This window comes from Mandrillus leucophaeus, unplaced genomic scaffold (genome assembly GCF_000951045.1).
Source record: "Mandrillus leucophaeus isolate KB7577 unplaced genomic scaffold, Mleu.le_1.0 Scaffold100, whole genome shotgun sequence".
Classification (NCBI taxonomy): domain Eukaryota; kingdom Metazoa; phylum Chordata; class Mammalia; order Primates; family Cercopithecidae; genus Mandrillus; species Mandrillus leucophaeus.
The window spans coordinates 3636281-3660918 of NW_012098099.1; the positions used below are offsets into that span (position 1 = coordinate 3636281).

Consider the following 24638-nt stretch of genomic DNA (forward strand, 5'->3'; position numbering starts at 1 on the left):
TGGTGGGGGAGTGCTGTGTTTTCCTGGAAATTTTCCAGGGAATTCTTAGGCCATTAGACTCCACACTTAGACTCCTGGGTGTCCATGTCCACCCCAATGCTTGCCTTCTAGTACAGGTGCAAGACTGCCAATGCTACACATACAGGTGATGCTTTAATGACTCAGAATAATGTTCTTTAGCTGTGAGATATTTATTTAACTACAGCATCTGCCCCAGTCCCTGCTTCTTTTACTCTTCCTCTCCCGCAGGAGCTCCTATTAGTTTAGTCTGTGCTAGCCTAGCCTTGTGGATGGCTGAGAACACACAGAGGTGAGAGTTAGGCTGCACACCTGGACTGAGAAGCTATAGCTTCCTATATCTGTGGTAACAAAACACCACAAACTGGGTGGCTTAGAACCACAGAAATTAATTCTCTCTCAGTTCTGGAGGTCAGAAGTCCAGAGTCAAAATGGCAGCAGGGCCATGCTCCTTCTAAGATTCTAGTTGGATCCTTTCTGTCTCTCCCTAGCTTCCGATGGTGGCTGTGAGGCCTTGGTATACCTTGCCTTGCAGCTGCATCACTCCAGTCTCTGCTTCATCTTCATATCTGGTCATCTTCCTTGGATGCCTGTCATTTCCTTTTATAAGGACACCAGTCATGTTGGATGAGGGCCTGCCCTAATGCCCTCATCTTAACTTGACTACACTTGTAAAGACCCTGTTTCCAAATAACGTCACATTCGCAGATACCAGGGATTAGGACTTCATCATGTTTTTTTCATGAACACAATTCAACCCCTAACAAAGACACTTTTCCTCATTCTGCCATCCTTCATCTCATGAGCTTCATGAGTACTAAATCCACTGAACAGCTCTCATCTGTTGTAATAATATCCAGGGGCAGGAGGAAGCTATGATTCAGACCCACATTTGGAGCCTCTTAGAGCGATCCAAGAGTTAAACAGTTAAAAACTCTTCCTGGTCAATCTGCTGGCTTAAGCCCCTGCGAGCCAGCTATGCAAAGTGCCATTGCAGGTGCCGGAAATGCTAGCAACACCCCTTTTCATGACTGGGGATGAATGCAGAGAGCATCAGGACATGGGGAGTAGAGGGAAGATATTAGACATGAAAGAAGATGCTGGAAGGTTGAGATGCGGCCAGCTCCCCAGGCCCCCAATCATGTCATCATGCCTAGCTCCCATTAAATCGAGACCCCTGCCCCCTCCTTGCTGAATGCATTATTGTATTTTCTGTGTTAGATGTGGGCCAGCAGGACCCAACAGGGTCAAAGTGACAACTCTTCAATTGAACCACCTTTGAAAAATTGAATTCAAGAGCATCAGTAGCCAAGGATTTTCTGGGTCCAGTTTGAAAGGGAAAATTATTCTTTTATGAAAAAGCAAAAACTGTGTTTTCCTTCTTTCTGAAAATCACTGTGTTTCAAGTGTCATATGCAGCTGGTCACAATTGGTTCAGTGCTTTATGACTTACAAAGCACGTACACGTATAAATGCAGTCTCACATATTCTTCAAAGCCATCTGTGGTTCAGTAATAATACTGATAACTAAAAGTTATCTGGTGCTGTCTAAGCACCAAAAACTGTTGTAAATCCAACTATTGAAGGTCAGCGCCATTATTTTCTCCTTTCTAAAGAGGTAAAATCATTTGCACAAGGTCGCAGATCCGGTAATGGACGAATCTGACCTTTGAATCCAACAGTTTGCTTTCCATTGACCCCCTCAACTCTTAGCCCTATGCTTTAGAGGAACGAGTAGGTTTTAAATGCCTGACCCACTAGCACGGAGTCCTCACGTGGTAGAGACAAGACCTGCACGTCTTCTGTGGCATAGTCCTTTGATAAAATTCCCCCAGGAGGAATGCCTTACCTGCCCAGTGCCTCTCCCTGCCCACTGTCCCACTCGGTCTAATGCTTTCAAAATTCATTTGAGGTGTCCCCACCCCAGGGACACGTTCCAGCACCCAGCCTACTTTCAGTCGCTTGCACAGCCCTCCTGGGTGCTCCTGGCTCCTCCTCGGTGCCACCAGCCCCCCAGTGCCTGCTCCACCTCATCCCATTCTTCAATCCCTTCTTCCTGGCTGGTCTCCTACACCATGCACAAGCTCCTGGGGAGCAGGGATCCCATTTCTTAGCAGGAGGAGCTCAGTGAAGAAATGAGGGAATACACGAAGGAAAAGCACCACTTTTCCAGGAAAACAAATGTGTAGCTATCAGGCTATGACCATGGCATGATCAAGTTTTTTGGTGTTCTGTTTTAATCAGGATACACAGTGCCTACACACTGTCTGTATTTTACTTCAACAGTGGTAAGTCAGGAGGATCCCCTCTTTTTAAAAATCTATTCTTTTTATTTAATGTCTATATGCAGAAACCTCCATATTATTTCACATAAATACACGCAAACCATCCTATCCCCTGTTGATTGTGTTAATTCAACACTATTTTTTTTTCCTTTTTTAGCCTCCTCCTTCCCCATACCCTGCTCCTTCCACCCACTTCAGTCCCACCCCCACCTCCAAGCTGAGCCACGTCTATAGGCAGGTGTGCCCTTCCGTGGCTTCTCTGTTCTCATTTCATTGATAGAGACCTACATAACACATCCACCCACAGATGCAACCAACCCGCACCCAGCCCTCGAGAGCTACCTGAGACCCACGTGAGGCAGGCACACATGGAGATTCATTCTCACCATTTTTCTTCTGTCGTAATGACCCAGTTTCATGAAATAGTTTTAGGGAGATTGAACTTGAATAGCTCAATACTGCGTCATTAATAACAATCAGCCGCAGTTATAATTGCTCCCCGGGTCAAGCCCACTCACCTAATATCTGGTGGCAGGCAGGTATAGAGCAGGGGCAGCGAGCACCACCAGACTGCATGGTCATTGAATAGAATGCCGTGTGGCCAGAAATCTGAACATCCAAAGAGGGGCCATGGATTGGGATGGGGATGTCTCTAGATACCAAACCATGATGAGAGCAGACACCGGAGTCCTGCTGCCCCACCCGAGGAGCCATCCTTGCAATCAGGGTTCCTATTGCACATAACAGTAAGAGCTCATGTGTTTTGTTTTGTTTTTTCGAGTGCTCTCCATATCTAGGAAATCGTTAATGATATTGATTCTATTTTACAAATAAGAAAACTGAGGCACAAAAAGATTAAATGATTTGAGTAAGGTCACCTGACAAGGAGACAGCAGAACTGGGATTCAAACCCAGGGAGTCTAATTTCAGAACCTGGAGCTACGTTGAAAGAATTCTCGTGGCTTTTCCTTCCCACTACGCTGCCCTCAGTCCAATTGCTTGCCTTGAAAATGCTGTCATATCCTTTAGGTTTCACCTTAAGATCACTTCTTCCACTATATAGGGTTAGAAACGTTTTTTTCCTCTCTAGATGCACAACGCTCTTACAGCATTTTTCATCTAGGACTATAGTTATCTTTTGATGCATTAATTTCCTCGTCCATGTCAAGTTCCTAAAGTGCAGGAACTGTAGGACTGTGTCTTGTACTCATCTCTGGTATCTAATATGATTCCCAGCACATAGCAGGGACTCCCAAAATGCCTGTGGAATGAAGGAATGAATGAATGAACATTTCAACATACAGCTAGATATTTCTAAGGATACGCAAGGTATCAAGTTCAGATGCAATTTTACAGAAATAATTTGTAGTAAAAGTCAACAATGCCTTATCCAAAACCTTGGAGTTGTCAGGCACATTAGCTCATGCCTGTCATCTCAGCATTTTGGGAGACCAGAATGGGACGATCACTTAAGGTCAGGAGCTAAAGACCAGCCTGGGCAACAGAGCAAGACTCCATCTCTATAAAAACAAACACAAAAACGAACAAACAAAACGCCTTGGAGCCAGATATGATTTGAAATTCAGATTTTTTATATTCTAGTAAAGTAATAAATGTGAATATACCATAACCCACCTGCTATCCCTGGCACCTCTTGATCAATCAGATTTATATTTCAGAGTGAAATATATGAATTTTCACACTAAGTATAACAAAGTTTACAAATTGCCCTGTATCAGTTCAGGTCAAGTTTTGCTACCAAATGAAGTTGTTGCTAAGTGGAAAATAATTTTGATTAGTGGGCTGTGAAGAAGGGATTGTGGAGATTATACAAGTTGCAATTTATGCTACTTTAAGTACCCAGTCTACCTACTCATGTCTAGAATGCATGGCTTTGGTCAGTTACTTGGAACCTTTAAAGTAAGCAGACAAATGTTAATAAATCAGCTTTCCAATCCTAAAGACCACTCTTTGTTCATTCTTTCAAGGACAAACTCTCACCCCCAAGATAACAAAGGTGGAAGGGGATAGCTTTGGCGCACGCCCAAAGGAGACCTTTCCTCCAGCTCTTTTTTCTTTCTCAGGCTGAAAATATGGCTGTTTGGGTCTATGCCATTTCTCTCTCTCTCTCTCTCTCTCTCTCTCTCTCTCTCTCTCTCTCTCTGTCTCTGTTGACCTGTCTTTGTCTCTTGCTCTTGCTCTCTTTCTTTATCTTCCTTTTCTCAACTAGAAAAATAAACGCTGTCCAAGAGGCCAGATACATACATGGGGAAAACTGCCTAGTCTCACAGAAAATGTGACCTTCAAAGCCTTTTCCAAATTCTCAACAGTCACAACTAATGTTGGATGACTGCATGTCATTTGGTCCAAGCTTTATCTGCATTTCTTGACAGATAATTAAAATGAGAGAAAACCATTCGTAGCTCAGAGTAGACAAGGGATGGGGTGGATCTAGAAACCCTGGAGCATCAGAGCAGGAAGGATCCCAAGAATGATCTTGCCCTAGCTCCTCTCCTGCATGAGGGAAAGCAGCGTCACAGCCTCTGAGCCCACTGGGGAAGCTTCATTCCCCTCTGCTCCCACCATGGGAAAATCAAGGTGTGGGTGATCATGGGGGTGGAATTTGGCTACAGCCCACACCTGAATTGCTCCTGGATAAGCTTCCACCTTCCCCAGGGCTGGTTCTCACTCTGTAAGTGTAGATGTGTGGAGTCAGCAAGTAGAACCTTTCTAATTTCCTGCGGGTGGCTCTCTCTCTGGCCCTGTTCAACCCACCCCATCCCACCCCAAATGGAAGGGGAAGGTGAATTTCCTCTTTCGGACAGCAGGCGCTCATAATCACAGCTGCAAGCACTTTGTGAGAACCAATACCAGGGGCTTTTCATGTGGTTTCCCTTAATCCTCCCAATAAACCCTGGGAGGGAGCTGGCAGGAATCACATTTTACAGATTTAAAAATGAGGCTCAGGGAGGTTAAATAAACTTCTGAGAATTGCAGAGCTGCTGAGAAAGCGGTGGATGGAGCAGCGACTCCAACTGACTCTGGAGTCTTTACTGAACCACCATGCTCAACTCAGTATCTGGCAAGAGCACTTGAATTCAAAAGGATAATTCCTCTCGGGGACACTAAGAGGGAGCCTGCTGCTTTGTCCTTTCAGGGATCCAGCCTCCCCTGTCCCCCAGGGCAGGGATGTAGGAAGGACTAGTGATGAGACATCAGCTTGCAGCTCCCTCTTCATTGGGTCCACCAAGTGGCTATCGACTCCCCACACTCCCTACTTTTCCAGAGTACCATAACCAGCACTCACTCATCCCAGGGCCCTCCTCTCAGTGGTCCAGTCAGGAAACAGAGCTGTGCAAGGAGGATTTAATATAAGCTACCAGTTTTAAAATGTGCTAAAAAGCCTGAAACAGTAAAAGGGGGAAGGCTGGGCCACCCACCTATGAGGACTGCAGGAGGCAGCCAGTATCCCTAGGCGGACAGAAGAAGCAAAAGGGAGGAGCTGGTGTTCTCAGGCTTGGGAGACCACTTGCTGTGGGGTTGCTGGGGGCAAAACAAGAGGCCACGTGGGCCAGTCCTGGAGCCATGGATGAGGGGTCACCCACGGGTGCTGGGACCCTTGGGAGGGCCCACTGTGGCTAGAGCTGGAGTCACTGAAGGGAACATCCAGAGAGAGAAAGTCAGGGAAAACAACTTCTCCTCTCCTCCTCCTGTTCTCTCTTCCCACCAGTGCCAGGTGCAGTTCCCAAGAGAACCTGGTAAGTGTATTTTGCAAAATTCCCAGCCCCAAAAGTATAGAGTAGAATACAGGCTATAGAACCATAGAGGCTAATATAACCAGCACAGTGCCTTTCAGTGTTTGACCAAAGAGGCCTGCAAGCTGATCTTCTGTCCCATCCCAGAGTTCATAAGACAGGCTCCAGGCTGCCAGTTAGGCTCTGCATGGTCTCGGGTTGCATTTATTTGCCTTGAGGTTCTCAGAACTGTTGAGATGCTCTTTATTCAAAAGACCATTTAGTGATTCCTGTAAAAGGTTGTGTTACTCACTGTAAATTCTCAGCTCCAAAGAAAGCCTCATCTTGCCATTAATGGTGGAGCGTGTCCAGGTTCTTGGCATCTTGAACAAATTGGACAAAGCGCACAAAGCAAGGAAGGAATGAAGGGATTTATTGAAAATGAAAGTTCTCTCCACGGTGTAGAAGTAGGCCTGAGAATAGGGGCTCAAAGACCCAGTTACAGAGTTTTTGTGAGTTTCAATATCCTCTACTTGGGGTACGCCCTATGTCAATGAAGAGGATGAAGTCAAGTTACAAAGTCATTTACGGCATTGCCCTATGGAGAGGCTATTTCCTATTATAGCTGAAGTGTGAATCGGACTTATGTTTCCTGCCTCCAGACCCTATTTTCCTGCCTCATTGCCATATGACTATATCATTCTGCTACTCTGTAAGTGATTTTCTAAACCCAAGACAGTGTTTGACATTTAGAAGCTGGGAAAAGCCTGGTAGTGAGGATTCTACAGGGGAAATCCTCCCTCATGGGATGTCCGTGACTTTGGCATCAATTTATTTAGTCATCACATCAGGGTCCTTGGTTTCCAAGACTCATGAATGGGAGTGAAAGTTGCCAGCTAATACCAGCTAAATGGTCAAGACTCTCAGGATAAGTGATTGAAAGGAGTAAAATTTTAAGAAAAGATTTCTATAACAGAATGTGCAAAATGGCAAAAATTCAATTTGTAGTGCTGAGTTCATTCATTGACTGAACTCAAAGTGCAGTCTCGTATTTCCTGGGAATCTCAACATCAATACCCCTTGCCCTTTAAAATTTCATTTCAATTATTTCACTTCCTTGTATAGGCCAAGTTAATATCAGAGAGAAAACTGTTCTGTTGGGTAAAGAGCAGAGACTGGCAAAGTTTCGCTGGCTCTGTCTGATACCGCACAGACTCTTAATTTTCTGTTTAGAATGGCCCTCCGTGGCATAGACTCAACACAGCTGTATCAGAAAATGTCTCTCCATTTGTTTTCACCAACATTGTTACTTTTTTTCTTAGCTCACCGATTGTTTTGTTTTCTTTTTCCTAGAGCTATAGAACAGTCTGTGCCATTCAAAGACGTAGATTCAGACAAATACAGCGTTTTCCCAGTAAGTATTCTTAGGAATAACCAGATGTTCACTAACATCATATTGCTTCCTACAAATTTATTTCCTTTAGTAAGACAGGACTAAATTTCATTTGAACGCATTATTAATTTGATGAACAACACATCATTTCACAATTTCTTTTCTTTTTGGAGACCAAGTCTCACTCTGTCCCCCAGACTGGAGTGCAGTGGCATGTTCTCTGCTCACTACAACCTCTGCCTCCTGGTTTCAAGTGCTTCTCGTGCCTCCAGAGTAGCTGGGATTACAGGCGCACACCACCACACCTCGGCAATTTTTGTATTTTTAGTAAAGTCAGAGTTTCATCATGTTGGCCAGGCTGGTCTCAAACTCCTGACTTCAAGTGATCCATCCACCTCAGCCTCCCAAAGTGCTGGGATTACAGGCATGAGCCACTGCACCCAACCCATTTCACATTTTTTAAGGATTTTGTATCATTGTTATGATACACAAGGCATTGAAGTAAATCTTAGGCCCAGACTGGTTTTGTTTCCATTTCCAGCTGGAATTCTCCATGAGGGCTATGGTTGCCTTGAAAGGTTTTGTGAATTATTTTGGAACTTCTTAAATCTACTTTAACTTACTTTTTAACGTGTGTGTGTGTGTGTGTGCATTTGATTCAGAACAGTTAAAATGTCAGGGTATTCTCTGTGAAAACCAACAACAAAGTAACATGTCACAAAGTCCCAAAAGTTTGGGAAATCTCAGATATTCTACTTGGGAATGGAGGAAATAAAAATATTATCTGGCATTATTATAACTCTTGATTCAAATCATTGAGGTCAAATATTTAAACCTGCACAATTATCCATTTGGGTAGAGACTTTTAAATTATCCAATGACATTAATCATTTGGCCAAATAAGCCAATTGTTTTACAGCCTGAGAGGACTGATGGTTAATAGAGGGTTTTTGGGAAGTTGGAAGGGTCTGCTGTTTCTAGAGGTGCTTGTAGACACACATACATGAACAAACACATATACACAGAAACACAAGTGTGTACATGCACACACATCTACAATATGAATACACATAAACACACACATGCATGTACACGTGCCTCCATACATATACATTCACATTCACACAATGCACCCCCACACATGCACATACAAGCAAGCACTTAATGTCATACACACACACACATTCACATATGCACACACATGCACACACCCTACCACCTGTTATTGGCCCTGGTGTTATATTACTTGTCACTTCACACAGCATGTCTTATCATATTAATCTTAATTTTCTTAGTGATCTTTAGTGATCCTAGATTGAATTTGAATTAAAAACTGCGGATGTCAATGCCATTCAGACAGCTCTGATTGACCTTCCTCATGGATAACATCAAAGCGGGCTGAACCCCTCCTGTGTGTGCTCTTCAATTTCAGACCCTGCGGGGCTATCACTGGCGGGGGAGAGACTGTAATGACAGCGACGAATCGGTATACCCAGGTAGAAGGTAACTATTTCTGCTGGTTGCTGATTTTTGAAATTATCTTCAGAAAAGGAAACAAGAGGCACATTTTCTTCCCCCAGCCTAGGGGATTCCCACTTACAGAGAGAAGAGATTTTTGTGTTCTGATTGAAGTAAAGCTCAGTGAAAAAAGAATGGCATTCATTCGTTCATTTGTCCAAGAAATGCTTATCAGAGACCTACAATTTTCCAAGTACTTTGCATCATGCTGGGTGGTAAACAAAACAGAAATATGCCTCCTCTTCTGGAGCTTACAGTCAAGTGGGAAAAACAATCATGTAAATGGATTATCTTATTGTAGACACTTATCCAGCCTTCTGTATCAGTTCTCCATGTAGAATTGGGCCCAGAAATAGTGACCTCTCCCTCTGGGAGTAAGGAGGAGCCTCTAACGAATGGAAAACATGTCATACATTAGCCCTGGGCTGAGGTTCAATTGCATCTCTGGTATCAAAAAATAGATATGCTAGCCCTCGCCTTTGTTGTGACTATAGTGTGAAAGCATTGAATAAACCAGTTATTTGGGCATTTAGGGGCACAATGGGATGCAGATTTGTTCATTGTGTTCATCGGCACCGTTCCACAACAATGCGGTCCATGAATGTAGTCAATGATGAAAAAGACAGGATTTGGTCCAGAGCTTCTGGCAAATACCCAAACCAAGGTTAAAGCAAGGAAGCTGAATGGAGGCTTCTGATGTCACAACACACAATGGGATGTGACACTCTTCCATGAAGAATGCTGTTGCCTCGCCATGGCACTTAATGTAGCATTCATTCATTCATTCATTCATGAAACTGACATCCACTGAGAGACAAGCATATGTCAAAGACCAATGTTAATGTTTTTTTCTTAGGCCAGACAACTGGGATGTCCATCAGGATTCAAACTGTAATGGCATTTGGGTAAGCAACTAAATTCAGCTTGAACCCCATTCTCCTTTGTTCCTGCCTCCTGCAAAGTTCATCACATATTTGCTTTAGTTAGATCCAGGGAAGACTACGACAGCCTAAAGCAACTCTTTTCCTGCTGCTTAGAAGAGGGGTATAGAATCCTGATGATGCATGAAGAGTGTCAACGATGTCATGAGAGTTGAGTCTTTCTCAGTCATGGCCCCTTTAAGCCTTGCTTAAGGTCACCCACATCTAATCCCTTTATACTGTTTTGAACAGTGTGAAATTAAATGAAGAGTGATGTTAACAAAGTTTTACAGCAACCCACACAGCTGTTGGAGCAAACCACATGCTGTCCTTATTTTGTTGCAGCCATTTTTTTTCTGTTTCATAAGCCTACCCAGGCAGAGCAGAAATTACTCAGTATTTACCCTACCACTCACACCTTGAGGCATTTAATGCTGGTGTCCTAGTTTCCTATGAATAATGGATTTGCAGCTCCCAGGGGAAGAAAAGAGGAAAGCCAAACTAACACAGCAACAGCCTCAAGTTTGTGGGGTGTTAAGCTTACAAGATTTGAGGGTTCCTTATGAAAAAAAGAATATCTACTTAAAAATACAAAATCAAATAGGAAAATGAGTAATTTTTAAAACAATCATAGAAATCATAACAAACTCCTGGAGTCTCAGAAATTCAGTTCCCTTTCTTTTGAGATCTCGTTCCTGACTTACCAGAAGTGTTTACATGGAAACATGTCCTGATTGCAGCCTGGCCTCCCCTCTCCACCTAGAATACACTAATGCTCCCAGTTACTCCCAGCACTCACATGGGCAAGGGCTGTGATGGGTCCTGAAGCTTAAAATTCTCTAACTTCAAGATATTATGTTGGTACAAAAGTAATTTCAGTTTTTGTAATTAATGGCAAAAATTGCAATTATTTTTACACCTACCTAAATAAATTGTCTAAATTGCCTGTAAATAGTTGCTTCATTTATCTGCTTCAGTGAAGAGGAAAAAGTTTCCGTAAATATTTTCCTCTCTCCAGGACACTCACAGTCCAGGTTTGCACTAACAGTCACCTACTGTGTGCTTTCCAGTCCCATTGCCTCCAAGATAAGCATGAGAGACGGCTGTGCCTCAGCCCACACCACCCACCCTATCCCCTAGTCACTCTGCCTCTTCATGGAGAAGAAGAAGACATCTCCCTTAGAGCACAAGGTGACAAGATCTCCAAGTCAGCTCTTGCTCTGAAAAACCCAGGTTTAGTTGTCATGTTGGAGGACAAAGGGGACTAGTCAATGTGTGATGCCCTGTCTTCGTTCCATGGTCCCAGCCAAGTCTCAGATATGGTGTGCCACGCATATAAGGAGGAAGGCCAAGTAAGAGACTGTACTAGATCAATGGAAATCCACCATGAGCTCAGGGAGGCAAGATGCAGAGCTCATCATCAGTGATGGGAGAAGGACATATCACCTTCATACCTATCCCTTTCCACAGAGGAAACACCACTCACAGAACCACAACATCATAAACTCAGAGGGAGTCTTACAACCATGAAGTCCAACCTTGCCCAGACTGTGTCCTGGGGACCCCAGGGTTGAGTGTGATGTTAATAGGTTCTTTCATGTTTTAATGGGCGTGGGGAGCTCCAAAGACTGGAGAGTGAGCACGGTCTTATTAACACATTTCTGATCAGCAAGTGCTTTCATTTTGGAATACTATGAATAATCCTTCCAAGGACTAGCAGCTCCACAAATGGGTAGCTTTACCTTTAGGTTTTAGGATATGCCAACTGTGCCAATTCAGTCCCATTCACAGGCCCAGTGTTACTTCCAGGTTTCTTAATCTGGGCACTATTGATGTTTGGGTTGGATAATTCTTTGTTGTTGGAGCTGTCTTGCAAACTGTAGGATATTTAGCAGTATCCCTGACCTCTATCCACTAGATGCCAGTAGCACCCCCAGCGAAAAATGTCTCCAGACATTGCCAATGTCCTCAGGGGGTAAAGGAATGTGCAAAATGGATCCCTTGAGAATTGCTTCTTTAGAAGCATCAATCTTAGGTACTGAAGATGTCAGGACACTTAGACCTCCAGCTCAGAGACTGTGGAATCCACCCAGACCCTGTGTCCCAGTCACTCAGTCGGCCCTCTATGCTCTGAGGGGTGAGACCCCTGGTCCAGGCACCTCTCCCAGAACCCTGCCCGGCATCTCCTTGAATGAAATGGTACAGTGTCTGGCTCTCTCTTTAGTCCCACCCTCAGTTCCTCTCAAACGCGACTCACTCACACAGGGCGTTGCTATGTTGAAATAGGGGCTTAAGAGACTTTAAAGGGTTTTGTCTACTCATTTGCCTCTGTGCTTTTAAAGCCATTTAGGAGAGCTTAATATATGTATCTCATAAATTTAAAACCAAGCTGCTAATCGCATCATTTTTCTTTTAAAGGGTATTGATCCAAAAGATGGCATTCCATATGAGAAGAAATTCTGTGAAGGTAAGAATTGCGGATGTCAGTGTGGTTATAACAATAGAGTATTCTTTTCTAGTCTGAGTCAAACTGAAGTGAGCAGACCACCTAAGTCAGAACGTGCTCGATGCTAGGATTTACTCTATGCTGACCAACTTACATTTATTTTCATGACAGATGAGAAAAAATAAAGTATCTAAAAGGTTCAGAAAAGTAGGAAAGGGGTCAGAATCTTAAAAAAGCAAAACAATTTGTTTAATTGACGTTTTTACTTGAGGATTAGGTTGCAAAATGGATAAAAGAGCAATGGAAATCCAGCACTTTTCCAAATAAGAGAATAAGCAGCAGTCATAACTCACATTTTTAATCTTTTGCATTTCCCTTTAATTACAGTACAAGGTCAGACACCCAGACTTCTACTGATGGGATGAGTCTCTTTGTCCACTAGGCTAAAGACGCGTATCTGAATGTCTGAATGGCTTGAGAGAGACTGCCAGGCTATAACCTATGAGGGCTTCCCAAACATAGCTGGGCAAAAGATCTGTGCTCTAAGTGCCCAGATGGCACAAACATCTGGGCCACCAGTTCCACTGGGGAAACCTCACCACCCCATACATGACTGAAAATATGCTCCTGGTGATGCCAACACTTGATGGTAACATCACTGTTTTATGTTTTAGCTTCTCTCCCCACTTTCACAATCACCTCATTCATTCATTCAACAGGTATTTTCTGAACAATGATTCCAATTCTAACCAACGGCTATACTTGGTTCTGAGTTTTCTTGGACAAAAAGTGTATAGTCTTTGCCTTCTATTAACTTAAAGCCTAATTGTCTTTAAGCCCTCAGAGGGCAGGAAGAGGAATAGAAAATGTAAAGGCTCATTACATATTTATGCAGTTTAGGAATATTTGTCGGATGAGTAAAGAATGAATGAACAACTAAACCAATGAATGAAATATAAGCAGATCTAGGTGAAACCCTGGTGCAAAGCCTCTTAGATTCCCTACACCCCACTCTCCCTGTGCCCTCCACGATGTCCTGGGCCTCCTCAGTCCCTATTTGTGTGGTCAGATAGTGGTTTCCATGAAGCCCAGGCTGGGGAGTCACTGCAGTGAGGCTAGGCCATCCTCTTGCATGACTTGAGGAGTTTGGAAATGGAAAAAGGAGGCGCCTCTCTCTGCCTCTGGGAGGCATCAACTGAGTCAGGATTTTAAGGAATTTAGAAGAATGAGTTCACAGGTGAATGATTCATGTGGTTGGGCCTCAGAGTCAGATGAAGTGATTCTGAACCTCCAAATAAACAGGGCTGCATGCAGACCTTTCTATCTCCATCTCTCCATTAATCAGCCAGTATCGTCTATCCAGTGTTTTTGTCTGTATGGGTTAAGGGCATAATATCCTTGAAAAATCACAATTTCTCCATAAGATCATTAACCCTTAAAGTGAATTGTAATGGACATCAGTGTGTTTTCAAGAAAGCAGTTTCCAGAACCAAAATTTAGGGCATATTTCTGGTTTCAGATAAAGCTTTGATACACTTATTCGTCCATCATTCACTCAAGATGTTGTACAGCAGTTTGTTTTATGCTAAGCTGGGAAACACACCTGCATCTCTACATCTTAGCTAGCAGCTCCAATGGCCTGGAAATCTCATTCGGCTCCAAAATGCTATGCCCCTCACTCTCAAACATGCAAAAAATAGTAATGCACTACTGTTAAAATGCTCGGTGCCTGGAATACACACAAGGGTATCTGCTGTCATAACTACCCAGTCTGGAGGCTCCAAACTACTCGAGTGCATAAATAATGTGAATAAATTGTGCTGCTTAGGTTCACAGCCCAGGGGAATCATTTTGCTGGGAGACTCAGCTGGGGCTCATTTTCACATCTCTCCTGAATGGATCACAGCGTCACAGATGTCTTTGGTAAGTAATTTTGGCAGTAATCATTCCAGATGTGCTGGCCTTTGTTTTTGTTTCCCCTTGCTCTCTCTAAATGTGATGCCAACTCCACACAGGTGCAAATTTCCCTCTTTAGCAAAATCTGCCATGAAAGGCATATCCACAGTCATTTCAGTCCTAGACAAACGGCAAAAGGTTCCTTCTACTCACTTCCCCAGCCTCAGCCCAGCTGCTGCCAGGAACCCTGAAAGCAGTAGTGCGGAGTCAAGAAGGTGGAGAATGCACAGAAAGGACAAAGCCCACCGGGCCGGCTTCCCTGTGGAGGTCAGGATGAAGCATTCTGGGGCCTGTCCAGCTTGTTTTTCATCTGAGCAAGCAAGAAGCGCTGGGCAGAGCAGGCTGCTCGGCTCCTGATAGCCTCTGCTGTGCTCCGTGGAAAGCGTCAGGGGACAGACAAGCCCGCCATCCATTCCCAAAGAGTGATGAGACTGTCTGGGAGGGTTTTTTAATTTAAAAAAAAAAAAAAAAAAGAAGAAGAAGAAGAAGAGGAAGAGGGCCACAAGGCAAAATTGCAAACCATGACAGACTCAGAGAAGGCAAAGAAAGGGGAAGGAAACCAACATTTATTGACTCTATATCAGGCATCATGCACTATAAGAGAGATTTGCATGCATTACTCAGATGAACGACTCCTAAATATGGGGTAGACATATAATGGCAACTTTGTATATTACCAGTTCATCACCTGAGCACACACCTGCTGCATTATCAGGAGGGCCATTATCTTCCTCTCAAATTGTGCAAACACCTGGGGAGATTGTGTGGCAAAGGGTGGGAGCTGGAGGGTGCAGGGAAGGGCAGTCTGAATGCCACACACCCAAGCAGGGGGTACAGTGGTGTCAGATGGGTCACCTGCAGCTGGGGCTTCCTGTGGCCACAAGTTATCACAAGGAAATGTAACAAAACCTGTGCCTAGAGATAGCTACATACTTGGCAGGGCTCAGTGCAAAACAAAAGTACAGGTGCCCTCAGCAAAACTTGTTCAAAAGTTCCATTAAAGCTGCTAAAATATAAACACTTTTCTTTCTGTGGCAGTCTTCCTCAATATGTCATGGTATTTTCTTATTTACTATTTAATGTCATTCTAAAAAAATAATTAAATTTTTAAATTATTGGCATGAAGGTTATGTTCATCATCACATTATGCAATGCCAGTTTTACATGCCACTGTAACAGCACGGAACTCCTAGGCTGGTGGAATCACTAAAATTACACAATTCTTATGTAGTAGCTTGTCCCTGGTGGGTGCTTTGAGCTGCCCAGAAGACAGAAAAGGCAAGCCAGACTCGGGAAGGTTGAAGGAGGAATAGAGGCTTCCCAGGAGCACAGGGTCACCAGACTGAACACTTCCTCGGGCCAGGAGATGCTTGGGGCAAGTACAGACCCTCCCAGGCACTGAGGCTTCCATCCTGAAACACTCAGGCCTGAGAGCTGCTGGGTTCCTCCTCCTGCCAGTGCTCCATAGGTCCCCAGGTAAGCCAGGAATCTCTCCTTCCCAGGGCCTGTCTTCCCAACCCACAGCAGTCAGGTGACTGACCCACAAGAGTCTTCAAACCTCTGTGCAGGAACATGCTAATTATTTGGATGGGTAATGAGTTTGCCTCCCCTGCCCACCAGATGCCAGCACTGCCGGCTGGGGCAGGTGACAGCTGCCACCATGCCCAACTCCAATCCTCCTCTTGCCTGTGCCCAGATTCCCAAAAGGACCAAAGGGCAACATTGGAACACAGGCCTCCCCCATTGACACCATTTAGTTGCCACCTTGTTGGAGGGTGCAGCAGCTGCAGGGCAAGAAGGGGAAGACAGGCTGGGGAGTGAGTGGCCAGGAATCCATCTTGAGAGATGGCAGGAGGCAGGATCCAGAGTCGACCCCATTTCCAATCCCCTCCCTCACACATACTCAGTTGGCCCATTGGACTTCACTCACATAACACAAATTCAAAAATAAGATTTTTAAGAAATTCAAAATGGGGCAGCAGAGCATTAAACCCAGTGCAGGGCCCTTTCTAAGCAGAGGACCTCATGGGCCCCACTGTTGCACACACATAAAGCCCTGCCCGGGTCTGACACAGTGCACGGGGAACAGCAACTCGCAGCCTTTGCTTCTGGATGGCCCTGTCAAACAACACAATAAAAAATGTGAGGGCATTGCCACAACAGACTTGTACCAAGAGCCACCCTGTCCGTTAGAGAAAGGGGTAGTGCCCCTGCCCTCGAGAAAGGGACATGGGCACAGTGGGGAAGCCCTGTCATACAGCCACCTATGGACACGCTTCCCTCTTCCCTCTCCCAGAAAACTGAAACTGATCCAGAGAAATTAACCTGCAGAAACTATCATTTTTTTTCTTTGACTTCCTCTTCCTAAAGAAATTGAATATGAACTCAAACACTCTCTGGTTGAACCTCTCCCAAGCCCCCACACTGGGCAAGCATAGACCTCCCTCTGTAAAGATGAGCAAGTGGGGAAACATCTGGATATATATAAAAACTGCTCAGGAACACAAATGAAGAGTGCTCTTTTGAAAAATGTTTATGGGAGGAAAGAGAGTGACATTTTGTAAAATGTTAAATTCAGGTTCTCAACAATAATTGAGAGGAAATTGCACACATGAAAAAGAAGAACTCGGAAATCAGGGAAGACTGCCTTGAGGTGAAACAACTATCTGATCTAAAAATGCAGCGGCAATACTGACTTGCAAGTTGGATGGTGCAGAAAACAGGAGAGCAAAGCGGTCAGGCAGCTGGGGAAATTCTGGGACTCAGGAGAAAGGCTAGATGTGAAAATCAAGACGGAAAGAGGAGAGGTATGCAGGAACGGTCCTGGCAATTGAATAGAAACTGCAGAAAAAGAAAAGACATCAGGCAGAGAGGAAGCTGTGACTAAATAAGTAATGCAAGATAATTTTCTTGAGTTGGGGAAATCTGTCTTCAGCCCACAACCCCACAGCGTGCCAGGCCAGGGTATAAAATAGACTCTGTGTTCCCTGCTTTTCCTTATTTATTCTGAGGATAAAGAAAACTCTTGGAATCATCCTGCCCAACAAACCAACAACCGGGGAGCATACTAGGAGGGAAAACCCATCTGGCATCAGACTTATCCCTCAACACTAAATTTCAGGAAACAGCGGAACAGCCTCTCTACAGAATTTTAAGAAGGAAAAATTGTATTGAAAGTGCTCTATACCAAGCTATTGTTCTCACATGAGGACTACAGAAGCTTATTCTCAGTCATTCAAAGACTTAGAAAACATACAAGACATATGCCTTCCCGGAAAAAAAATATTTTAAGAAATACTCCAGTCTCTCTAAGCATGATATTGCAAAAGGAAGCACACAAAAAAACTAGATATAATTACATACAATTTTCAAATGTGTACAAAGTCAAAAAGATTCACAAAATTAAAAGACAAATGTAAAGCTAGAATACTTACAAAATATAAGGCAAGATTTAAATCCTCTAATTAACAGAGTTTCTACATAGCAATAAGAAAAAAATCTAATTTTTAATGATCAAGAACATAACCAGTAAATATAAAAGTTTCATTTTCAGCAGTAAGAAACATAAATTAAGATAACAATGCAATTCATTTATCATTGTCAAACAAACAAAGGTAAAGGTGATAAAGACCCAGTTTTAGCAAAAATATGGTGAAACAGGCATGTTAATTCACCAAAAAGAGATGAAGTTACTAGAACTTCTCTGAAAGGCAATTTGGCAACATGTATAAGGCAACATTAAAATATTTGTGATTTTTAACTAAAAATTTCACATCTGCAAATTTCACATCTGTAATTTCACATCTGCAAATTTACTTTTAAAATGATCAATTATCTGCTCAAGAATATATGTACAGGAATATTCATCACAGAAGTATTTATTTATAAGAGCAAAACTGAGGAAAGAAACTAAAAATCAAAAAATAGGGGATGTAAAAATATACTACATTTGTACAGTGAAATTTTGTGCAACCAGTTAATACACATATTAATAGACATTTATTGGCAAGAAATATGTTTATGATAATTGGTTAAGCAACAAAAGCAGGTTACAAAATAGTATGTATGAGCCAATTTTGTGAATATATGTGTGTCTGTGTGCAAACAAAAAAATAATTGGAAAGTTGTAGGTCTGCATGTTACCTACCACTGGCTATCTTTGGATGGTGGAATTATAGGTAACTTTTTTTTTTCTCATTTTTCTTCATTGAATTTGTATGTACCAAATATTGTGATTCAAGATTTAGGAGATTTGTTTGTTCTATTTGTTTTGGTTTTGTTTTAGGCAATAGCTAAGGAAACCAGTTAAGGAAAATCAATGCATTTTTTAAATTTAATCTTTGCAAAAGCCCTCTAAGGTAGGTGTTTCTACAACACAGCCTCGCTTTACAGATTCTCAGAGAGGTTGAGTGGACTGCCCAAGGTCACACAACTAACAGGTGGTGGAATTACTGCCTGTCAGCATAATCCTGAACAAGCTGCTTAACCAGAGACTCTGTAAATGATGATAGTAACAGTGTCAGGAAAGGCCATGTGCTTCAATGAGCTAAGGGCTATGAAAATGTTGTGGACCCGTATGTTGAATTCCAACCAGACAAAGTAGATTGACACCTGGCTCTGGCAGTGCAGTGGTGATCGTTAATGAGGCTGCCTGAAATCCTTGTACTTGTCCTCCCTGTTCCTGCACCTGGCCTCAGAGGCTGAGGAAAGGAGTGTCTCTTTTCGTAACCTGGGGCCCACACTCTCCAGGAGGACAGTGGCTCACTCTGCAGTGTGCTGATTCTCCAGGAAAAAGAGGGGCCCACCCAGCAGACATTTTAAGAAAATCACTCCAGCAAGCCCAGCAGCTGGCCCTATCCTAGAGACGTAACAAGTAAAATTTAGATTGTAATAGTTTTCATCTGCTGTTTGCAGCAATGAACTGATTCAAGTGCTGTCGAGCAGCATTTGTTGGTATCGGTTTGGGTCACTCCCCACTCCCACGTTTTGGCAGTAAATTGTTTTGAGAAATGCTTATGAGAATAGGCTGATGAGAAACCCAAATCAGGCATAACCGATAATTGGAATTCACGAGTCTTATCAATATGGTAATAATGCTATGGGTAGGAGGAACAACACTACAGTTTTAGTGTCATGTTGTCACCTGTTTTAAGCCCCTGGTGTTCTGGGGTTATTAAAATCTCTGTAGATTAACATTCCTCTCCAAGCTAAAAATTGGCCCAGCAACTCTCAGCCTGGCCACTTGGTAAGAAAAGGAGGCAGGACAAGAATAAGATATCTATTTTGCTTAGGATGTTGATACTGAACATGAAGCTTTATCCCCAAGTTATTGCCGAAATGATAACCACCAACCACTCCAAATTTCCAGTGACTTAAAACAATCATCATTTCTTCTCACCCGTGCATCCAGGGGTGGTCTGGGATCAGCAGTTTTCAACTGAGCTATGTTGGTCTTGGCGCAAAGCTTCAGGTTGGGCCCAGGTGTGTGCCACGTGTCTCTCATTTTTCTTGGCTGGGCAATCTATCCAGAGCGTCTGCTTGTCATGGTGATGTCAAAGTGCAAGAAGGCAATCCGTGCCCTGTCCACCATCAACCCAACAGCCAAAGCCGGTCACGTGACCACAATCAAGCTAATGGGGAAGGAGGCATGACTGCCCAGAGTGGGAGAAGGAAGAGAGTAAATATACTTTATTGTTTTTATCTAATTACATATGTTAAATATATGACTGAGAAAAATGTGAAAATACAGAAATTATTTGGAAATTGTTAAAATTCCTCCTTAATACTACCACCCAGAGAGAGTCACCTTAACATTTTGGAGTATCAGGCTTGTTTTGAAATATTCTTTTAATATCCTTTTTATTTTTTAAAAAAAAGTTAAAATGCCAATAATAGAGCCAATTTTAAGAAGTAAAAAATAACCCCACCATCTTAAATTTTTCACAGTATTTTTGCACTCTTTCCAGCACTCCGCCCCCATGTGCATATATGTATATATGTGTATTATATATACACACATCATGCTGTACAAGAAGAGCAAGTTTGCAGTTGGCAGTTCTCTTTTTATTCAATTCATAGGTATCTTCCTCATTACGACTTTGTTTTTATACTCATTATATTTATTGCTGTTCCATAATGTCGTTTTCAGGGGCCATGCAATAATCTACTAAACCACTCACCTATAGCAGGATGTTAAACTGATTCATTTTTAATTTAATTTTATTTATTTATTTTGCTATTATGGAGCATTGTCCTTTTAAAAAAAAAAAACTTCCAACTTTTAAAAACTATTATCTACAGAATCTCTTCATTTGTGCAAGGAGTCAGCCTAGGTAAGAATACCAAGCTTAGCCAATATGCATGAGGTGTGTTGAGCTCAGACACCTCGTGTTTCCATTGTCTGGTTTTTCAGGCTTGTGGCAAGTGTAAACAAAATATCAGTTCTAACTTAGGTAAAAATTCTAGAGTCACATCTCTCCAGGCCCAGCAGCACAGCACCGTTCATGTGTCAATTAATTCAACAAATGCTAGCCAGGTCTACTATGTGCCAAGCCCTGTGATGAGACTGATGACAATGGGGAAAAGGATGGAAAGATCCCTGGTGCCCATAGAGCTTAAAACCCCATGGGGCAATGCAGACGAGCAAGTGGCAGCTCTAGAGCCATCAGTGCTGTAGTGTGCACACGCTTCCCCGTAAACTGGAGGAAAGGCTGCCTGAAGGGAGAGACGCTGTGTTCAAAGCAGAGGAACAGAGCTGGAGGTAGTTGGGTCCCAGCCAACCTAGGAAGGAGTGCCCTAGCAGAGGAAAGAGCACAGGCAAAGGCTTGAAAGCAAGAGGGTCCAGCCTTCTGAGAAGGAGCTCGGTGCAGCTGAACTGAAGCTCATCCAGCACCAGGTGGGACAGTGAGACAAGAGCCTAGAGAAGTGCATGGGAGGCGGATCTCAAAGGGCCTGGAGTTTATCCTGAAGGCAAGCAGGAGCCATTGAAGGGTTTTAAACTGAGAAAGGGGCAGATTTGAATTCTAGAACATTTACTCTGATTTCAGTGGGCAGGATGGAATTATTTGGTTGAAGGGGAGAGAGGCGAATCAGGCAGCAAGAGCAGCTAGGAAAATTCTAGTTGTAATTCTAGTGAAAGTGTGCTAAGCTGGAAAAGCACAGAGGAGAAGAAACAAGATGGACAAACTCAGAAGCTGTCTGGATTCAACAGTGGATGATGCACCCTTCCCATCCTGTATACTTTATGAGGGTTCCTCAAGACATCACCCTATCCCAACCAGATGGTTCACCGGGTTGGGGTTGACCTTGGGCTGTCCCCCGGCATCCCTGCATCTGGGGGAGACTGCCTAGAGCTCATTGCCAATTGCAGGTCTTCCCACAGAGTCTCAGCCAGCCTTTGGAGACTACTAAAGAGCCATCCCTGCTAGGAAACTTCTGGTGCTTTTTGTCCCTTTGTACCAGACCCCCCTCCGACCAGCTTCTAATATTAATAGTTATGGTGAGAATATAATTTGTTGTCCAAACTGGACACTTTGAGAGAAGAGGGATCACTACCATAGTTATGCCATGACAACAGGCATTAACCCGGACTGGCTCAGACAAGACTAGATGTCTATGTCTGGCCACCCTACTGATGGAAGGAGAATCACGTAAGCTGACTCCATAGTCATGACAGCGCCCAGTGGAGAATCTCAAGCCCCTAACTTACATGCAGAATAATCTCAGACATTGACTCAAACAGACTAGGGTTCAAATCCTGGCTGAGCCACCTACATTCACTTCTTTACTCTGAGCTTTAGTTTCCTCATCTGTAAAGTATAAATAATGATGACTATCTTGTCAGAAATTGGGAATCATTTCTGTAACAGGATGTTAAAAATTGGACTATTTATTTCTACCTACATTTTAGCCAATGTGGACAAATTATTCCCACCTTCCCACCATCATATTTCTTCCAAGTGAAAGATGAGACCATGTCCACAGAACCGGCAAAGGAAGGGAGTGAAGCCAATTCCACAACCTGTCGCTTATCTCCAGAGTCAAAGGTCCAGAAGAGTTGAGGCTGGGAATGGCCGGTGTCAGAGGGACAGTGGGGCTCAGCTCTCCCTGTGGGGTAAGGTGGATGTGCTTCCCCTGCACCGTAAAGATGCCACTAAGAGAACTGGATAGGGGTCTGCAGAGACTAACCCCAAGAGGACTGGTGTTGGACACTCCCATGGGGAATGTAAGAGCAATGACCGAGGCAGCAGGACAGAAAGAGCATGGGCCGTGGACGAGGACATGAGCCCCAGGAAGGGAGAGCTAGCCTGGGCCACTAGACATCCTGCAGAGGATGGCCTGCAGGGGCAAGGTGACTTCACAGGGCTTAACCTCCAGCAGAGCAGGGCTGAAGCAGCAAACTTAAGTGACTAGTGGGGTGCAGAGAATGCACTCACTCCACCATGGCAAGTTCAGTCACCCGTTCTCCACAGTGCCTCTCAAGAGCCCCACGACAGCCCTCATTGTAGAAAGTCAGCTTTGGATATCTGCCCAGCTAGAGGCAATCACATCTGACTGTACCTCTTCTCCCTCCACCGCAAGCCTCAGCCAGCAAGTGGAAGGAAAATCTAGCCAAGTCGACAAAGAAAGTGGACCACATTCCCAATGCTGAGTACAGATGGCCAGTCTCAAGTCCAGGGTGGAGAGGGAGCAAGAAGTTTTACTTAAAATTGTGAAGACTGAACATTTTTCTTTTCTGAAATGGAATTGAATATAATCAGAAGAGTATATGTTATCTGAGAATGAGCACAGGCATAATTGGGCTGGTCTGGATTTTCTTCCAGGGCAAGGGATGAATTAGCACCACAGATGAGTGGGCAGTGGGAAAAAGGGAGGAGTTGTCTCATTGCACCCTGTGGTCCTGCCTGTCTCATGTACCAGCGAAAGACCTCAAACTCCAGCAGGAGTCTCCCTTGGGGTCTGGTGATAGGAATGCATGTTACAAATCAAGACCCTTCAGGGAGCCCAGACATGTTTCGTTCCATTCCTTTGCTGCACCGAGGACCTGATCATATTGTCTGGCAAGCGCAGTAAATGCTATAGAAAAACAAGTGGGCATTGTTTTATACTGGGTCCTTGTGCCTTCTATGAGGCTACTTGATACTTCTTTGCCTTTGTCTCCCTATAAGGCAGAAAACACGTCTGTGTGTACATGACCCCATCCCAGCTGTATCCGCTGAAAAGGAATCCACTGTCGGGCATTCTCCGTGCAGCGGCCCCTCTTCTCTCCTGCTCTTGCCATCCTCTGCTTAAGTAGTGGGGCACCCGGGAGCCCTGTTTACAGCTAATTAGATTAGGAGTGTATTCATCTGGAAAGATATTTGTAGTTCAATAAAGACAGTATGAAGACTCTCTCTCATGGTTCCACAGACACAAAGGGTTCTGAGTCTCATTCCGACCTGTCTGCTCTCTTTCTCCTTAAACAACCTGAGCTTCTCTCTGAAATATCTAAACCTCAGTAGTCAGGTTCAAATCAATCTACTCAAACCGCAAGAAAGACCTCAACTTAGAAAGATGTCAAAGGAAGACGAAGAGCAAATCCAAAAACACTTTCGTGCTGGTTTTGTTTTATTTCTTTTTTTCTTTCAAGGGAAAAAACAATCGCTGCTTGAGCTGTTTGTTGTAAAAGAAGAGGAGGTGGAAAGATCATTGAGGCCAGCAAGAGATGCTGCCCTCCTGCCTCTTCCCCCGTCTGTTCAAAAATTATTTCCAAAATATTAAATGCTGCATTTCACTGAATCAGAATTGCATGATGGGCTGGGGGAGGGGGCAAGGAGAGAAAAGCGATTCTGAAATACAATTTCCCAAATGTTTATTTTGCTAGCTAAGGCTGTTGCCGATCCTATTATAAAATCTTTGCACGACCCCTGGCAGGCTGTTGTCTGTAGGGTAAGTAGACGCAGATTGAATTTCGTGCTGTGTCAAGGACAAAATGAATCCTTAATCTAGCTGCTGAAAATGCATATTCACTTGAGAGCAAAGTGGTTCCATCTCTCAAACTTATATGCACTTCATTTCTCCCGTTGAGATGATTTTGTATATCAGGTTTGGCTACTCTTTATTAACCCACAAACAGCACAGACAGTATCGAAGCTCTCACCCTACTCTCACTCACCCGCCCTGCTTCCCGCTCTCTGGATTTATCACTGCACATAAAGCCTCCCTTAAGCACAGTGGAAGATTTTCATGATGCATACAAAATATGGAAATTCTATCTGAGTTACCTTCATGTCGACTCCAGAAATATCTAAGCATTATAGTGCTTTCTTATTATATTTTAAGACGAAGAAAAGCTATTGTTTAGTAAAACTGGACAAAATTACATCTTGT

The 24638-nt window shown here is 43.6% G+C and overlaps 1 protein-coding gene across 3 annotated transcripts in view; it reads left to right on the forward strand.

Moving 5' to 3' along the window:
- AOAH (acyloxyacyl hydrolase (neutrophil)) overlaps positions 1-24638 on the forward strand; it is a 221139-nt gene that overhangs the window by 103746 nt on the left and 92755 nt on the right. For all 3 annotated transcript variants that reach the window (XM_011972914.1, XM_011972918.1, XM_011972925.1), the window contains 5 exons: positions 7391-7451; positions 8863-8933; positions 9805-9853; positions 12287-12335; positions 14143-14237. In XM_011972914.1, coding sequence (XP_011828304.1) covers positions 7391-7451; positions 8863-8933; positions 9805-9853; positions 12287-12335; positions 14143-14237 — 325 coding nt within the window. The remainder of the gene's footprint in view (positions 1-7390; positions 7452-8862; positions 8934-9804; positions 9854-12286; positions 12336-14142; positions 14238-24638) is intronic.